General features: G+C 32.9%; 1 protein-coding gene across 5 annotated transcripts in view; it reads left to right on the top strand.

The window, feature by feature from the left end:
* The window catches only part of LOC140441786 (uncharacterized protein F13E6.1), a 50,898-nt gene extending 35,787 nt beyond the window's left edge, over positions 1 to 15,111 (top strand). For all 5 annotated transcript variants that reach the window (XM_072532707.1, XM_072532705.1, XM_072532703.1 and 2 more), the window contains one exon: positions 7,201 to 15,111. In XM_072532707.1, the coding sequence (XP_072388808.1) occupies positions 7,201 to 7,314 (114 nt within the window). In that variant the 3' untranslated portion in view covers positions 7,315 to 15,111. The remainder of the gene's footprint in view (positions 1 to 7,200) is intronic.
* The last annotated feature ends 791 nt before the right edge of the window (positions 15,112 to 15,902 follow it).

The following is a 15,902-nucleotide window of genomic DNA, read 5'->3' as shown; positions in this document are numbered from 1 at the left end:
GTAACATGGAAAGGAGATATTAACATTTTTGGGATTACACTCTTTCTACTCTTACTCTTATATTTTATTTTTATTTTAATTTCACAGGAAACATAGGTTCTTCTTCCTACAATTTGTGTTATTCGGGGAAGCGAATATTTATTGAAATACTTCAAATCTTCTAGTGAATAATATCTTATGATTTGATCAGTGGCGGCTGATGTGGTAAATTTTTGGGTAGGCCAAGCCAGCAAATTACATATAGCTATGTGTAATCAGTGGCGGATCCAGAGGGAGGGGTCATGGGGTCATGACCATCCCCCTCCCGTTAAACATATTTGAAAACCCACTTATCCTATTGGTGGTAAGATTAAAAGTGACCTTGCATCAGAGAAAAGTATGTGTGTGTAATACATATTTTTTTTGTGTGAGAGTTGCAATTGTGTTGTTTGTTTCTAAGGTTTGTTTAAAAATATGCTACAATTATATATTATGTTACATATTTTTTTATCATAATTTAAAAGGAAATTTATATTACAATTCGATAATTACGTTACAGGTGACAACGATGGTGGCCGTAGGCCCGATCGTCTGGTGCCTAAACAGCAAGCATAAACACGACAATATCAATATCAATATAAACACAGCAAATCGTTGTCCGGCAAGCTGCTTAACTTCAAACGGTTTTTGTACGGGGATCTTATGTGAGCTGGGTCGGCCACTTCCGATCGGGCCTATTAATGATATTTAAAACGCCTGAATGCGATTCGATGCTTTCTGTGGTAATATAATAACATAGTTGTTTTAACGGACGCTAATATATGGAGTGATTTAGTACATTTAAAAGTTATTTACATGCATTAACATAATTTTTGAATATATGTTTTTCAATTTTAAAGCTCTTAAAATTATTGGGTAGGCCCGGCCTATCCTGCCTACCCCCAAAAGCCGCCACTGGATTTGATACCATTTTTGGCTGCAATATTTTTGCAAATCAATATTCTTAACACGAAAAAGAACAGTAACTTCGTAAGAATGCAGATACTGTTTTCTACATTTCCATTTATCTTCTTTTATGAAAATAATCTGATCATTTATCAGCTGATTTATGTCAAATATCATGGTTGAAAACATTCGCGACTGGACCGGGTTAAACACACATTTTTTTGTGTGAGTTTTTAAGAAAAACAGCAGATAGAGACGGATTTGCAGTGGTTATAGTCAACCTTCATTAGTGGAGTCGGCACTAGAAGAAGTAGAAGATCAACTCTAGTGAAGAGCCGATACGAGCATAATGAAACCAGAATAAGAATTAAAGACCATAAGTCCAACCTTTATAAAGTCAGTAAGGGAATGCTGCCGATGATGTATTAATTCTATCTCTAAGTCAATTCAACTTCTATGAGGTAAAATTTGAAAAGCACTTGATAAATGGAATGTCGGTGTCTCTATCGCAGGCAAAAATATCTCAAACGATATGCAGACGATACAACTCCAATAACTGTACCTGAAGAAAAAAATCCAAACCGTCTACATATAGTGGAAACAGAAAGCAATATATGTGGTCTTAAGATCAATAAACAAAAAACAAAAATTATTATAGATGACGAGGTTTTTTTTTCGAGGGTTTCATTTCAGTTATTCTGTAAACCCTGATTTAGTTTGAGATAAAACTTTGTTGGACAAAGCCCGTCATAAAAAGAGAGCTTTTCTACAAGAGAGACAAGAAATTTCTACCAAATACAGTTTTTGGACGCTGGAGTAGTAATAACATTGTCTTTTTACCGACCAACTCATTTAACAACAGATTTGACCGTTTTCTTCATAACACAATTGTATTTTTAATGTATATACTAGTAGGTTATAGAAATAGTCTATTCGAGGGACTAGTAGACTAGTCCCTCTACCGTTGTTTATTATTTTCTTTTATTCAATTAATTTAATTTAATTAATGGCTTTGGATAACTTGATCCATTCAGTCACGATAATGTATTTGACTACTTGAATTTTTTAATGATGTATTGACCTATTGCATTTGTTAACAAAATATGACCCTTGTTTATGTAGAATAATAATATTAACTTGTAAAAAGCAACAATAGTGAAGTGAGTATCTTCGTAATTTAAAAAGTTTTAATATTTGGTATTTAAAATAAAATGTTTTATCAGAAATTGGTTATTACGAATGTATTAAACAAAGTTCAAACGTATTTTAGCATTAATTAAACAAAATGATTAATAGTTTTCAATCATTAACCAAATGACTGATAATAGTAGTATAAACAATAAATGTTTGAATTATGCTTTTAAATTTTACTTCCATGCTTGATAATCAGGTGGTCAAGGTTAAGGATAAAAGCAAACGAAAAATACGTAAAATGATTTCGATTTATTATTTAACAATACAGTGTAAACGTCAACAAGAACGCCAGCTATTAACAGTGTTGAAAATTATCTAAATTGTCGTACCTTTGGACTATATTGATAATTATATTGCTATCTGTTTTTGCTTTTAAGGCGTCTGCTAAATTCTTGTGTCGATAGTAAAGTGGATTATGACATACAAATGTGATGCCTTTTCACTCTCTTACATACTTTACCTATCAACATTTTCTGTACTCTGTCAGTCTTTTCATTATTTATTTATTCATTTTTACTCTGTACAGGGAACCACTCAGAATAGTCTACCCTGATATTTGGCAATATTGTCAATCCCCTCCCTTCCAGTACCATAAACCTCTAATTTTAAATAGGGAATACGAGCCCCTTGCCATATCAGTTGGTCCAACGTTAGATTGATAAGAAAATTAAATTTTAGAGAACAAAAATAAAAGCGCATCGTAAATTTGAGAAGTTTTAATGCATCGAACAACATTTTTAAATTTCCTAATTATAGAAAATATTTTATAACGTAATGAAAACTATTGATTAAACAGAATAATAATAAATTAAAAAAAAACGCATAGAATATGTAATATTAACAAAAAAAATGTGAAAGTTTACCACTGAGTTACATCCCCTTTATTTTTAATGACATCCACAATTCTTCGAGGAATAGTTTTTACCAAGTTCTGACAAAATTCTAATGTAAACGAATCCCACATTTCTTACAATTTTTCCTTCAATTCGTTGACGGAGCTGACAGGATGTTTTCTCGAAGCTTTTTTCATTTCGCGCCACAAAGTCTCTATCGGAGACAAGTCGGGACTGTTAAAAACCCATTCCAGAAGTGGTATGCAATAGTTTTTAATCCATTTTAAACTCTTTTTTGAGGTATGACCCCATGCGTCGTCCTGTTGGAAGACAAAATCTTCCGTTGATATTAGACGTTGTTTCATAATCGGTAAAAGAGATTCTTAGAAAATATTCAAATATTTGTCTGTGTTTACGATCCCATCGATAAAATGTAACTTTCCCACACCTTTTGACGACATGCTGCTTCAAATCATGACAGATGCAGGAAATTTGACATTTCTCTTAAGACAGTCGGAATGGAAAACTTCCTTTTTCCTGCGAATGACGCGACTCCTACTGTCTCCAACACACACTTCAAATCTGGACTCATCAATCCATTGTATTGAATCCCATTGCGATTGAGTCTAATCTGTATGCTCTTTTGACCATCTTAGTATATTTTTCTTTTGTTGTAATGTTAAAAGTGCTTTTCCTTCGCCTAAAATAAAATGAAATTTATTAAAAACAATTCGTACTAATTTCTTCAACTATAAAACTTACTTTGTGAGTACCAAATCCTAATTTCTTTGCCTCTCGGTTACATGTTGATCTAGAAACGTGTCTACCAATAACGTCACTCCATAAAACGTTTAACTCCATATAATTTGCTCGTCGAATTTTCACTATAATGCATCTTAATGCCCTTCGATCTGCTTCGGTTATTGTACTTTTCTAGGTTTTGTGACGACCGAACCTGTAGTTTTGTATCTTCTGACTATATTGCTTACACTATAGCGTGACAATTCGCGATTTCCGAATTGAATTTTCCAGAATTACAAAATCTAAAAATGATTGAACACATTGTCATTTTCTCATCGAAAACTTTATCTCGGCCCATTGTAGAATCCACAAACTGCAAAAAGCTTTATTGTACAATACTACAAAATACCTTGACTAGTTGGCAAGCTAACAGAAATAGAGGTCGACCCCCAACGAGATGGACAGATGACATAAAAAGAGTGACTACACATTGGATTCAGATGGCGCAAAATCGGACTAAGTGGAAGAGCATGCGAGAGGCATATGTTCAGCAGTGGACGTTAGTGGCTAGTTGATGATGATGACTACAAAATACAGTTGACATTAACTGACAATATTATTGATTTGATGTCATTTTTCCATAGCCACCTCTGGATTTAACGTAATTATGAAAAAAAAATCAACATATGTTGACAAGTGAATGCATAGCCAGGGTTTAGTGATTTTTTTTTATTGTTGAAAATAAATAAAAAACCGTAAGGGTAATGTTTTTAATAAACAATAATAAATATGTCATATTAATTAATATGGGAACTTATAAAAACATGCAGAGTATAATTTGTTTATGGTAATCGCTTTTTCTTCTTCTTCTTGTAGTTCCTTCTCCTATCGGAGGTTGGCTATAATCACAGCTATCCGTACCTTATTGGCGGCTGCTCTAAAAAGATCTACTGAGCTGCAACTATACCACTCTCTTAGGTTTCTCAGCCAGGAAATTCTTCGTCTTCCTATGGATCTTTTACCATTGATTTTACCTTGCATTATGAGCCTTAATATCTCATATTTCGCACCTCTGGTAATGTGGCCTAAATATTCCTTTTGTAGCCTGTAGATCTGATGGTAATCTCCCTAAACAAATTCCATAGGTGGGCCAACTGATATGGGAAGGGGCTCGTATACCATATATGACACATCATTAGACATGTATTTCATTGGAGAATTCAGGCATTCATGATTTTTTGTTTTAAATTGTTTGTGGTGTTTTATTATTTTCTTTCTTCAGTCGTGTTTAATTCCTTGTTTATAAATGACAATGTTTTAGTCATTTTTAGTCAAAATCTTTGGTAGCAGGTTTTTTTCTTCTTGAAATGCATTTTCATGGAATTAAGTACTTTGGGCTCTAACATAGAGGGATTTGATCATTCCTTTTTGGATATTACGTTGTGGTTGGAGTGGTAATTTAAATATCTGTTGGTTTGAGTTGGTTTTCTGTAGACTTTAGTTGCATATCCAGTGTCTTTTGTGAAGGGCACGTCCAGAAAAGGAAGTGTTAATTATTGTTTTCTTGTTCCATGGTGAATTTGATTGATTGTTCTTTATTGTTGATGTCGTAAAGATGTTGTTCTGTGCTTCTTTTTCTTCTGAAAGACATAACCTAGTAACGACACCAACGTGTTGGTGATACATTTTCTCAGAATTTTTAAAATAATCTTTTTTTAAAACGATTTCCGGAGTGGAAATGTAAACGTCAAACATTAGTTAGTTAAATTAGACATGCCACACGCCAGCAGTTTCAGTGCATTGTATTAATTTACATTTAGGTACAATTATTTAATTAATTTTCAATTGGTGAAACAGGTGAGTTTCTTTTAGAAAACTTACAATATTGTTACAGTTCTCCTCTAATCATATTTTTAGGTTAGCGAAAGGATTATTATTCGATTTGTCTCGGTAACATTTTGACCAATTTACCAATTCAAACTTGATTAGCATTATTTTTTGCTTCCTCCACGGTTTTGTAGATGGATTTTTTTAATTTCGATTGGGAGTTATTCCATTCACTTTGCCACTTGCACTGTATTTTGGATTTAAACACGGTTTTAACGTCACTAGCTACCTCCACTACTTTCCTATCGTTGACTATTCGTTGTTCGCTGCATCTCTAGCACTAGAATCTGCGTCGTATCCTCGAATACCTGCATGCGATGGGATCCAAAGTATTATGTTTTTTTTTAGTCGAGAATACCTAATTTAGCCTTCTCAAGGAAACCAATCGGATGTCTTGGATACAACTACTGAATTGTTTGAATGGAACTTAGAGTCAGTAATAATTACTACTTTATTATAAACGCATAAAGTTTGGATATATGGGTATTATTCATCATCATCAATTGCTATATTGTCTAGATTGATTGACAGTCAAAATTTTACCCTCTTTTGTTCATTAAATTAAAGTGGAAATACTTTCGGGTTTTCGCTGATGATGGTCTGATAAGACCCAAAATATTCTGGTGAAAATTGTAATCTTTTTGGATATTTTCATTATTTTAATAATTTTATAAATATACCAATCACACCAGAAGTGTTTACTTCTCTTTGTAAGTTTTTTTAAACTATAATATACAGACAACCACTGGGAACTTTTCCTTTATAAGGTATTGTATAAGTTGGGGATGTTTATATATTGAGTGGAAATAATATTGATGGTAGTTCAATTGATAATAAGTACTGCCAAATCCTTCCGTAAAATGGAATATTTTTATCTAGAATGAGTTTGAGTGTTATATATGACGGGATTCTTTATATTTGAAAGAACTATTGTCGTATAAGAAAATCGCATTCTTAAACGGAGCGATAACTCTCCAGTTAGACATTGGAAGCTTTCGACAGGATATATTTGGAGAGCGCCTATAGCAATTCTCAATGCAGTATTTCAATCACTTCGATTTGTTTGAATATTCTATGGATAACTGATGTATATACAATAGAGCAGTAATCTGTTTTTGTTCTGATGAGTGACTCTTAGAGATTGAATAATGATATAGAAATTGCCTCCAATTGTAGGTGGCTATGGTTCGTAATAAATTTAAACCAGTAACAACTTCTCTTCATATATTGAACATGATTTTTCTGTTAGTTGTTTGTCGAATATCATTTCCAAAATCTTTATATCGTCTACAAAATCTAAGAAATTTTCTTTAAACTGTTCCACCGGTATCGAGAGACGATATTTTCTTGGAAACAACAGTCATTTCATTTTAGATTTTGAGAATTTCGATCTGTTCGATTTGCACCATAGATTTAGAACATTTAAACTATGTTGACTGTTTCTGAACTGGTAGAATATAACGCTCTCTAACTATTTGTAAATTGCTTTTTAAAATGTCGTTAATAGCTATCAAAATAAAGTTGCAGTTATCGTTGACTCATAGGGGAATATCTCATTTCTGCATTCAATACATTCTTGCATTTAACATGAAATTTAACTAATGTTTTTTATACATTTCAGACCAAGGTAGCTTCCCGTTCTGGTTCTCAACACAGTTTGGACGAAGCCGGCAGGTCGCGCTCAGGTTCCACAGTTACGAGTCCAACAATTCCAGAAGATAAACCATTGGCGTAGGACACTAAATTTCTACTTAAATATCAAACGATCACATGAAACAGTACGCCAGCCGATATGCCTTGATAAAAAGCTTGTCCAAGAAAATACACATGCGTTTGATTTATTTAATACCTAGTTGTTACTATTTTCATCGCCAATTCTATACCTATTTTATTGCCTTTGCTCGGAGGTTTATGTAATGTTATATTCTAGTTTTATTAAGGGGTCAAATTGCATCTTGGGTATTTAAATTGGCCTAAACTAGTAATTCTACAAAACTAATGTAAAGCTCCATCACACTAGGTTGTCTTGGTAACGTGTTCAGCAGCTTTGCAGTAATGTCACAATGTGTGACGTAATGGCATGCCAAATTTAACAGCACCAAAATATTGGTGCTGCTATAGTGTTCCTGTGAATCTCTTTATAGCTTTCTACGTATATCTAACATAGTTTACCAAAGTGTTAAAATCATATAAAATGATAAGAAAAAGTATATAAAATGATATGAATATTAGATACTCATTTGAAAAACCTCATCAAAGCAAAAGAGAAATTTATTAAATAAATTAAGTTATTAATAAACTTACTTGTTTAATAAGAAGATTATTAAACAACTTAAGTTGATATATTACGTCAGCATTCACAACATTCTAAATGGAAGGAAGGGATGCCAACACTTTTATTGGCTCCGTTCAGACTTAAACATCTAGGGCTTTTTATATTCAGATTGGCCGAGCGCCTGGACTCGCTGCTGTAGCAGCCTAGTTTTATAAATATATAAATAAAAGTATCACATGTAAAATTTTATTAATAAAAATGTGGAAAATAAAAAACTACAATTGTTTTACGTTTGGTTCCTTTGAAGTGCAGCTCTATCAGTGTCACATTTTTGTTAAGCAAAATATACCATCAAGTTGAAAAGAACATCGATGTCTAATTGTCAGCTCAGTTTTTGGCTTTTTATAACCAACTCAACTTTTATTTTCTTATAATCGGTTGTTTAACGGCGTTTTAATAAAAACTTCCAAAATTCCGGTTATAGGATTTCTTGTTCTTATTTTTGTAACATATCCACTTAATTTCAATAGTTTGACTTAATATATTCAATAAAGGATATCTGTTCTGTGGGGCACCAACCGTGTTTTCCTTCATCATTGAGTTCAATTTTCATTTATCATCGATTTTCTATAAATATTTCATTTCAAAGTATAGCTATGTTGATTTACTTTCCCTGTTATTTACCATAAAATTTAATTCATTTTTGGCTACCTGGACTACAGTACTTGTACATTTTTTCTCCGATATGTCTTAGTGGCGTAATCATTCAAAATGTCAGGCGGGCGCCATTTTGTAAAATTATTTTAAATTGGATCATATATCAAGTAAAACCCTTTAAAACTCTTGTATTTGTATCATTCGACATGTTCCTAGATTTTTGTACGATTCTGTCTCGAAGATAGTTTGGTAGTATTCAGCTTTTATGAAAATTGCTTCAACTGGTCAATTTATTTTCCAGTTTTCCATACACTTAATTCGACGTGTCTTCTAAATTATGTTGCGAAGTTGCAAAGTTTTTGGAAGCATAGCTTTCTTATCGCGGGCTACGGACGGAGAGGTGCACCGCCGGTGATTGCACAGAGAGGTTGGAACAAAGTAAAAACGACTGTAGCTGCTGTAACGCAGTAGCGCACCTAGAATTTGCCTCTGGGGGGGGGGGGTTTGGTTGGTCACCGAATTTTTTTTTTTTGTGATGTTACCTCCATTTTGAGTAGTTAAAATGTGTGAGTAACAGTGTCGGAATAGGGTCCTGGGGGGGAGGTTTACCCCCAAGCCCCCCCCTGGGTGCGCCACTGCTGTAACGACATATCGCGCGACCACACACAATGTAAAGTAATAAACACAGTGCCATGTGTGTTTATTAATTGCAATCGAATCGAATGGATTGTAATTGAATCGAATCGATTGGGATCAAAACTAATCAAATAAATTAAAAACCATCGCTCCGTGCATAGGCTATATGAAAGCTATGCTTCCCTTTCTCGGTCGCTCCTGGAGTGCCACATCCCGTTTTGTTTCTAGAACATATTGTTTGGAAGAAGTGGTAAGAGTTTTCAAAGGTGAAGATACGAATAAAAAAAAATTATTGTATCGGAATATGGGAAACTGGAGTAATAAGTTGACCTGTTTCAGCGTTTTCCATATTGTCGCCATCGAACAATGAACGGTCACCATTTTGACACAGCGCGAAACAAATCAAAATCTAGGAGTTTACTGAGTACCACAAGCACTTTTAAATAAGATATTACTTGCGATATGATCCCATTTAAAATATTTTAATCAAATGGCGGCTGTTCATCATTTTGAATTTTTAGGTCACTAGAAAGTCATCGAATTTTATGGTTCCGCTACTTTACATTTGCCTTCATAAGATCAATTGTTGAGGTGTGTATCATTAATACATTGTTCAATACCAAAGATCAATTAGATCCCTTTTTATTCGGTGAAGTATTTTTAGTTACGCATTTATTAATATAATTGTAAAAGGTTTATTTATTATATTTAACTATTGTGGGTTGCAAAAGTATACACGGAAAATGTAAATTATACATTTGTATTCTATGTTAAATAAAGCAACATCTAAATCGAAAATATTTTCTGTTATATAAGCGTTGTTTATGAAAAAAATAACTTATTTGCACCGGTTTGACATAACATAACAAACTTTACTGGGAAGGGGTTTCTCGAAAAGACATATTTTCTACTCGAGTTATGAAATTGGAAGCTCACGTTCATTCTGTGGTGTATCTGAGATATGTTAGTTACTGATAGATGTTATTATACCAGCGGTGACTCATCTATTCAACGCAGTGTATAATACTGGCATAATTCCGAACAATTCACTGGAGTCTACCTTTATTTCTCTGCCAAATGAAGTGAATCCTAAAGAGTATCGAAATAAGAAATCAGATTATTAATAAATGTTCAAATATTTATGACAGTAATTCATAAAAAGCTGAAAGAGGTGACAATTAATACGAGTTTGGACTGGACAGAACGAGGTAGGCATTATTCAGTTTGTAGTACAACGAAAATGAAGATATTTTCTATGGTTTCTAGATTTGACCATGAAGTTTTGCATTTTATCTCCGCTCATACGTATTCCGTACTCGGAATAATCTTTGAATTAACTCTCCAGGATAATCCAATTGGAATAAAAATCAACCCTATTACTAATAGGGTTAAACCCGCACAGTACGCCGATTATACGGTTCTACTAGCAAGCGACAATAACTTTTCAATATCTAGTAGACCAAATAGTATGGACTAGGGTTAAATCATAATGTTTTAATACCAAATTATCAATTGATGGCATATATGTTAACAGCTAGCCCCTTCAAAAAATTAACTCCGAGCCCTAACAACTATATAATGGGACAAACTAAAATATATAACAAATTCAGGCGTTTGCTTGTTAATTTATTATTTTTTTAAATAATGATAATGCTAAACATGCAATATTTTAAATGATATATAATCACAAAACGTAAGTAATATTGTCTTAAACAACCCACGTAACCTATTAATGTCATAAGGATCATCAAAATATGTAAAAATTAGTGACAACTAAATACTGGGACAGTATGAAGTAACTGCTTAAAAACCACACAAGATAAGACAATTAGGCTGCGAAAACAATGTAGCCGGACACTAATAAACGTCAAACTACATTATACAGTTAATGTCTTGTGAAATTAAGTGAATCGTTGCATTATTTACATAAAATAATGTGTGGTATCTCTACAAATTTAAAAATTCGTGATTTGGTGATTAAAAATTATTGCCGTGATAAAACAATCCTCAAAGTGGCAGATAAAATTAATATTCCTAAAACTACAGTGTGAAAGATAATATAAACGTTAAGAAGACAAAGCTTATGATAATTAGCAAGAAAAGAATAACAGAAGGTCAACTCTACGTCAACCAATCCCCTGTAGAAAGAGTGACGCACTACAACTACCTCGGCACCATAATAAATGAAGAATGGACTAACAACCAGGAGATTAGAGCACGCATCGGAAAAGCTAGATCCGCCTTCAATCACAACCTGTCACTTGATACAAAAGTAAGAATGCTGCGATGCTACGTCTTCTCTGTCCTTTTTTATGGTGTTGAATCGTGGACCTTGAACGAAGATATGTGCAGAAAACTGGAAGCATTTGAGATGTGGCTATATCGGAGAATGCTTAAGATTCCGTGGACTGACCGAGTCACAAATGAGGAGGTCCTCAGAAGAATGAATAAGAATCGAGAAGTACTGACCACCATCAAATCTCGAAAGTTATAGTTCTTCGGATATATTATGCGAAATGAATCCAGATATACTCCTTCAAGCCATCCTGCAAGGAAAAATATTTGGAAAACGAGGTCCAGGAAGAAGAAGAACAGCTTGGTTAAAGAACCTCAGAATCCGGTTCAATACAACATCTGTGCAGCTTTTCCGCGCTGCTGCAGATAAGATAAAGATTGCCATGATGATCGTCAACATTCGTAACGGATAGGCACATCAAGAAGAAGAAAATTAGGATAAAATGATACGGATAGGAATATTAGTAAAGGATTGAAGAAATACTCGTAAGGCAAGTTACAGCTGAATGCATAAATAACGGAATCATAAATCTGGATGAAAGTTTTATAAGGTTGAATTACACGTAACAACTTATAGTGTGCTCCTAGTTTAATATATTTTAACATATTTTCTTCTAAGCAAAGGAAACACCACTATTAACAGCAAAACAAAAGTAAGCCAGGCTCATTTGGGTAAAATCTAAACTTTCTTGGTCGGTAGAAGATTGATGGGAAAATAATAAAACAGGAAGCAAGGTTTAGATATCTGGGAATAGATATAACTAGTTACGGAGAAGAAGAAGTACAACAAAGCTTAAAAGCAAGTAAAGCGGCGGGATCTCTTAATGACGCAATCTGGAAGAACAAACACCTTGGACAAGACACAAAAACAAGAATTTATAAAACAGCAATTAGACCTATATTAACATACACGGCGGAGACAAGACCTGACACATCTAAAATGAGACGACTACTAGAAACAACAGGGATGAAAAGATTCCGACGAATATCAGGGAAAACTCTGTTGGATAGGGAGAGAAGCGAAATCGTAAGAAGAGTATGTAATATAGAAGACATAAATGGATGGGTGACAAAACAGAAACAGGAGTGGCACGAACACATTAGTAGAATTACAGAGGATAGCATAGTACGAATAGCACGAGATAATTCATCAAATGGGCAGAGCAAGAAAAAAATGGTGCGATAATTTAAACAATTTAGGAGGCTAATATTGAAGAAGAAACAGGCTTTAAACCATACTTACAAGAAGGAGGAAGAAGAGTTATTCGCAATAAGCGTGAGGCTTTTCACAAAGATTATTTGAAACGGACCGTAAAATTTCCTAAACGTATGATGATTTGGGGTCGTACGGCAGTTTTAGGGTTAGGATGTTTTTAATTTAATGCTGCTCAAAATAGAAGTAGCCTGCCATATGGCCAGAACCACAAACAACTGGTTTCTAAACCAGAATATAAATGTCCTTTCTTGCCTTCTAACAGTCCTGACACTAACGAATATCCCACAATTTTACCCCACGCGTTACACGAACTTAACACCAAAATAGAGCAGATTTTCAACGCTCTGAATATTGCAGATAATTAGTCGAGTAAGTGCCCAACCGAATTCGAGCGGCCATAAAGTATACACAAAGAAACTCTGTTTTAAAAATAAATATTCATTCTATGTCCCAATATTTAATTGGCAACAAAATAAACATTTTTTATTAATAATTAGTTCTGTTAGAATAAGTATATTTTGTTTTGTGTTGCAGATTGAACCTATATTATTACTAATTAACTAATTACATAGTAATATATTAAAAACATGATAAAAAATAAACAGTCAACTATCTGAATTTTGCACTTTATAATATAATATCCCATTATATAGTTGTTCGTTCTCGTATATAACTTACCTTGGCTATAAAATAAATAGCAATTTGGGTTCAATTTCAGAGCCTCAGAATAACTGTGTTCTTGCGTTATTTAAGTATAATATAAATCTCTGTGAGCACGTTATAAATCTGGATCTTCAGAGAAGCAGATACATGGAAAAGTAAGTAAGTAAGTAGAACTTGACTTGAAACGACTTAAAACGCACTGAATATAAATAGCACCTCACTATAAAATATTAAAAATGATTCTTCACAAAAAAAAAATTAAAATATTAAAGCTATTTCACTAACGCAAAAAACTAGTTCGTCTCTGTCTCGCTACGATAACGCACTGAACAGAACTCATCGAGCAAAAAGACAAAAGAGGGAATGTAAAGGTAGTGGGGGCAAAAATATTGTTAGACAGGAAGTGCCATCTTGAGAGGCCAAATTAAACAAGGAAAGATAGTCTTTCTTTGTTTAAGAAATCAAATTTAGTTGGGTTATGTTATTATTTGTCCCAACTGTCACATGAAATCTTATTTATATTGAAGTTTTTTAACAATTGTTTCACATTTTAGACTGTTATCGTTAATATTTAATTAAAATTTTCTCGTCTAAGACACATTCTGAAAACTATTTTATAGCTACTGTTAATAAGTGTCGGAAAATTTAAATTTGGCGCATTCGCATTTCCGGATATGTCCGCCATCAGAGGCCACTTTTTTGGTCGCCTTTTCATAACGATTAGATTCCCTCTTTTGTCTTTTTGCTCGATGACAGAACTGCATGTTTTTGGAAATGCCTGATATTATTGTTTCGTCCGTAAATCGACGTCACTAAATGATGACGTCAGGTCCACGACATTATGAATTATCTCTACTAAGACTTCTTAAGCAGTTGATTTTGAAAATTGTAAATGTAAGTCAAATATAGATCTGTCACTGTCAACTTTTGGGACACTGTCAAAATTGTGTACAGTTTCATGACAAATTATTGAACAAAATCAAAATTTTTTGTCAATTTGTGGTCACTATTATAACCTAGTTTTAAACGGTTTTATGTCCTAATGTATCAAATACAGAGACAATTACCTTAGAATCCTAATCTGCATTAAAAATAGTTTAAGAGTTAAATCGTTTTTTACCGCTTCTAACGCCATCTATCAAAAATTCAAAAAAAATTTCCTTATAAAAGGTATAATAAGGAAAATTTACAATAAAATCCACATCTGCAATAAAAAAAATGGGGGTTTTCATTTAACATTTCAAATTTCAATGTCGTTAAATTCTTTAACAGTGATATATGTATCCTACTTTATAAATATGTGCACCGAAACTCTTGAAATGCGGACCATAGCTGGTATTATTAATGTCACAAGAGAGTTATGATATCTAGCAAATAAATTATGTACGTTTTAACTGACTTAATAAATCTTCATGTTTTCGGTATTGTTTATTATAATTAGCTACATACATTATTTAACCGAAAAGTCACATTCTCTTTTGATTCCAAATACTTTTTTCAGCTAACAACAGTAACTACTATACTTTATCGATTTTAGAAAATAAAATTAGTCTGATCAAATTTTTAACGTCAACTGCATTAGTTAAAGCATTGTGTTTTATTTTAAATTATCCGAATGGTGATAAAATTTAGATAGTTTAAATTAGTTTTGTACAGGTTTGGTTAGATTAAAAAAAGATTACTTGTAAAAAAGGTATTTTTCATATTGTTCTATTAGCTTAAGAGTGTGAATCTTCTAATAAATGTAACCACTGTATCTATTCTTCATAAATATAATTTATTGGAATTTACGTTTTTTTTTGTTTTATGGTTTGGCTATTTCAACATTGATATTTCTAGGTGTTAAGAAAATGATCTAGTTCGTGACCTTCTACATCTTGAGGTAGTGGGCAAGACGAGAGCATATTTACTATTATCTCTTGTAGTTTTGCTGCGCTAAAAAGCCGATTTGGCACCACGAAGTTTTTGAATACAGAAACAACTTTTAACTCAGTACAAGTTAACTTGGATATACAGTATACTCCCTCTATAACGAACACGGTAATTACGAGGTTTCGCTTATAGCGAGGTACATCAGATGTCCCGTGAAATTTCTATTGAACTATAACCCTCTATAGCGAGGCAAATTTGGTTATAACGAGAGAAAATAAGATCAAAAAACATGTTTTTTACGTTTTTGGGCTGGCGGTGGTTATAAATAAATACCCTTTTTAACTGCCCCGCAATAAACATATACAATAAATACCACTGTTTCACATCTTTAGAAAATATAATAGATAGAATAATACTGGACAATTTTAAAGCAGTCAAAAATGATAGACTTCTTCGAATTGCAGAAGCAATAGTTTATGTTATCCTTGAAAATACGCTTTATACATTATGTAGTTGGAAAAAAATGTAAGTACAGATTTTTTGTTTTAACATGTATCATTGAAAATAATAGTAAACAACTATTTTTTGTGTTAATGTATTTCATTGACAATAAAAGTAAACAACTTTTTTTCAAAAACAACATTTATTAGCATCTTATATTGCTCCGAATGGCTTCACTATAGGAAGTTAATGTTTTAGAAAACTACAT

Source organism: Diabrotica undecimpunctata, chromosome 5 (assembly GCF_040954645.1).
Source record: "Diabrotica undecimpunctata isolate CICGRU chromosome 5, icDiaUnde3, whole genome shotgun sequence".
NCBI lineage: Eukaryota > Metazoa > Arthropoda > Insecta > Coleoptera > Chrysomelidae > Diabrotica > Diabrotica undecimpunctata.
The sequence above is the reverse complement of the archived record's forward strand: the minus strand, read 5'-3'. Positions and strand labels throughout refer to the sequence as shown.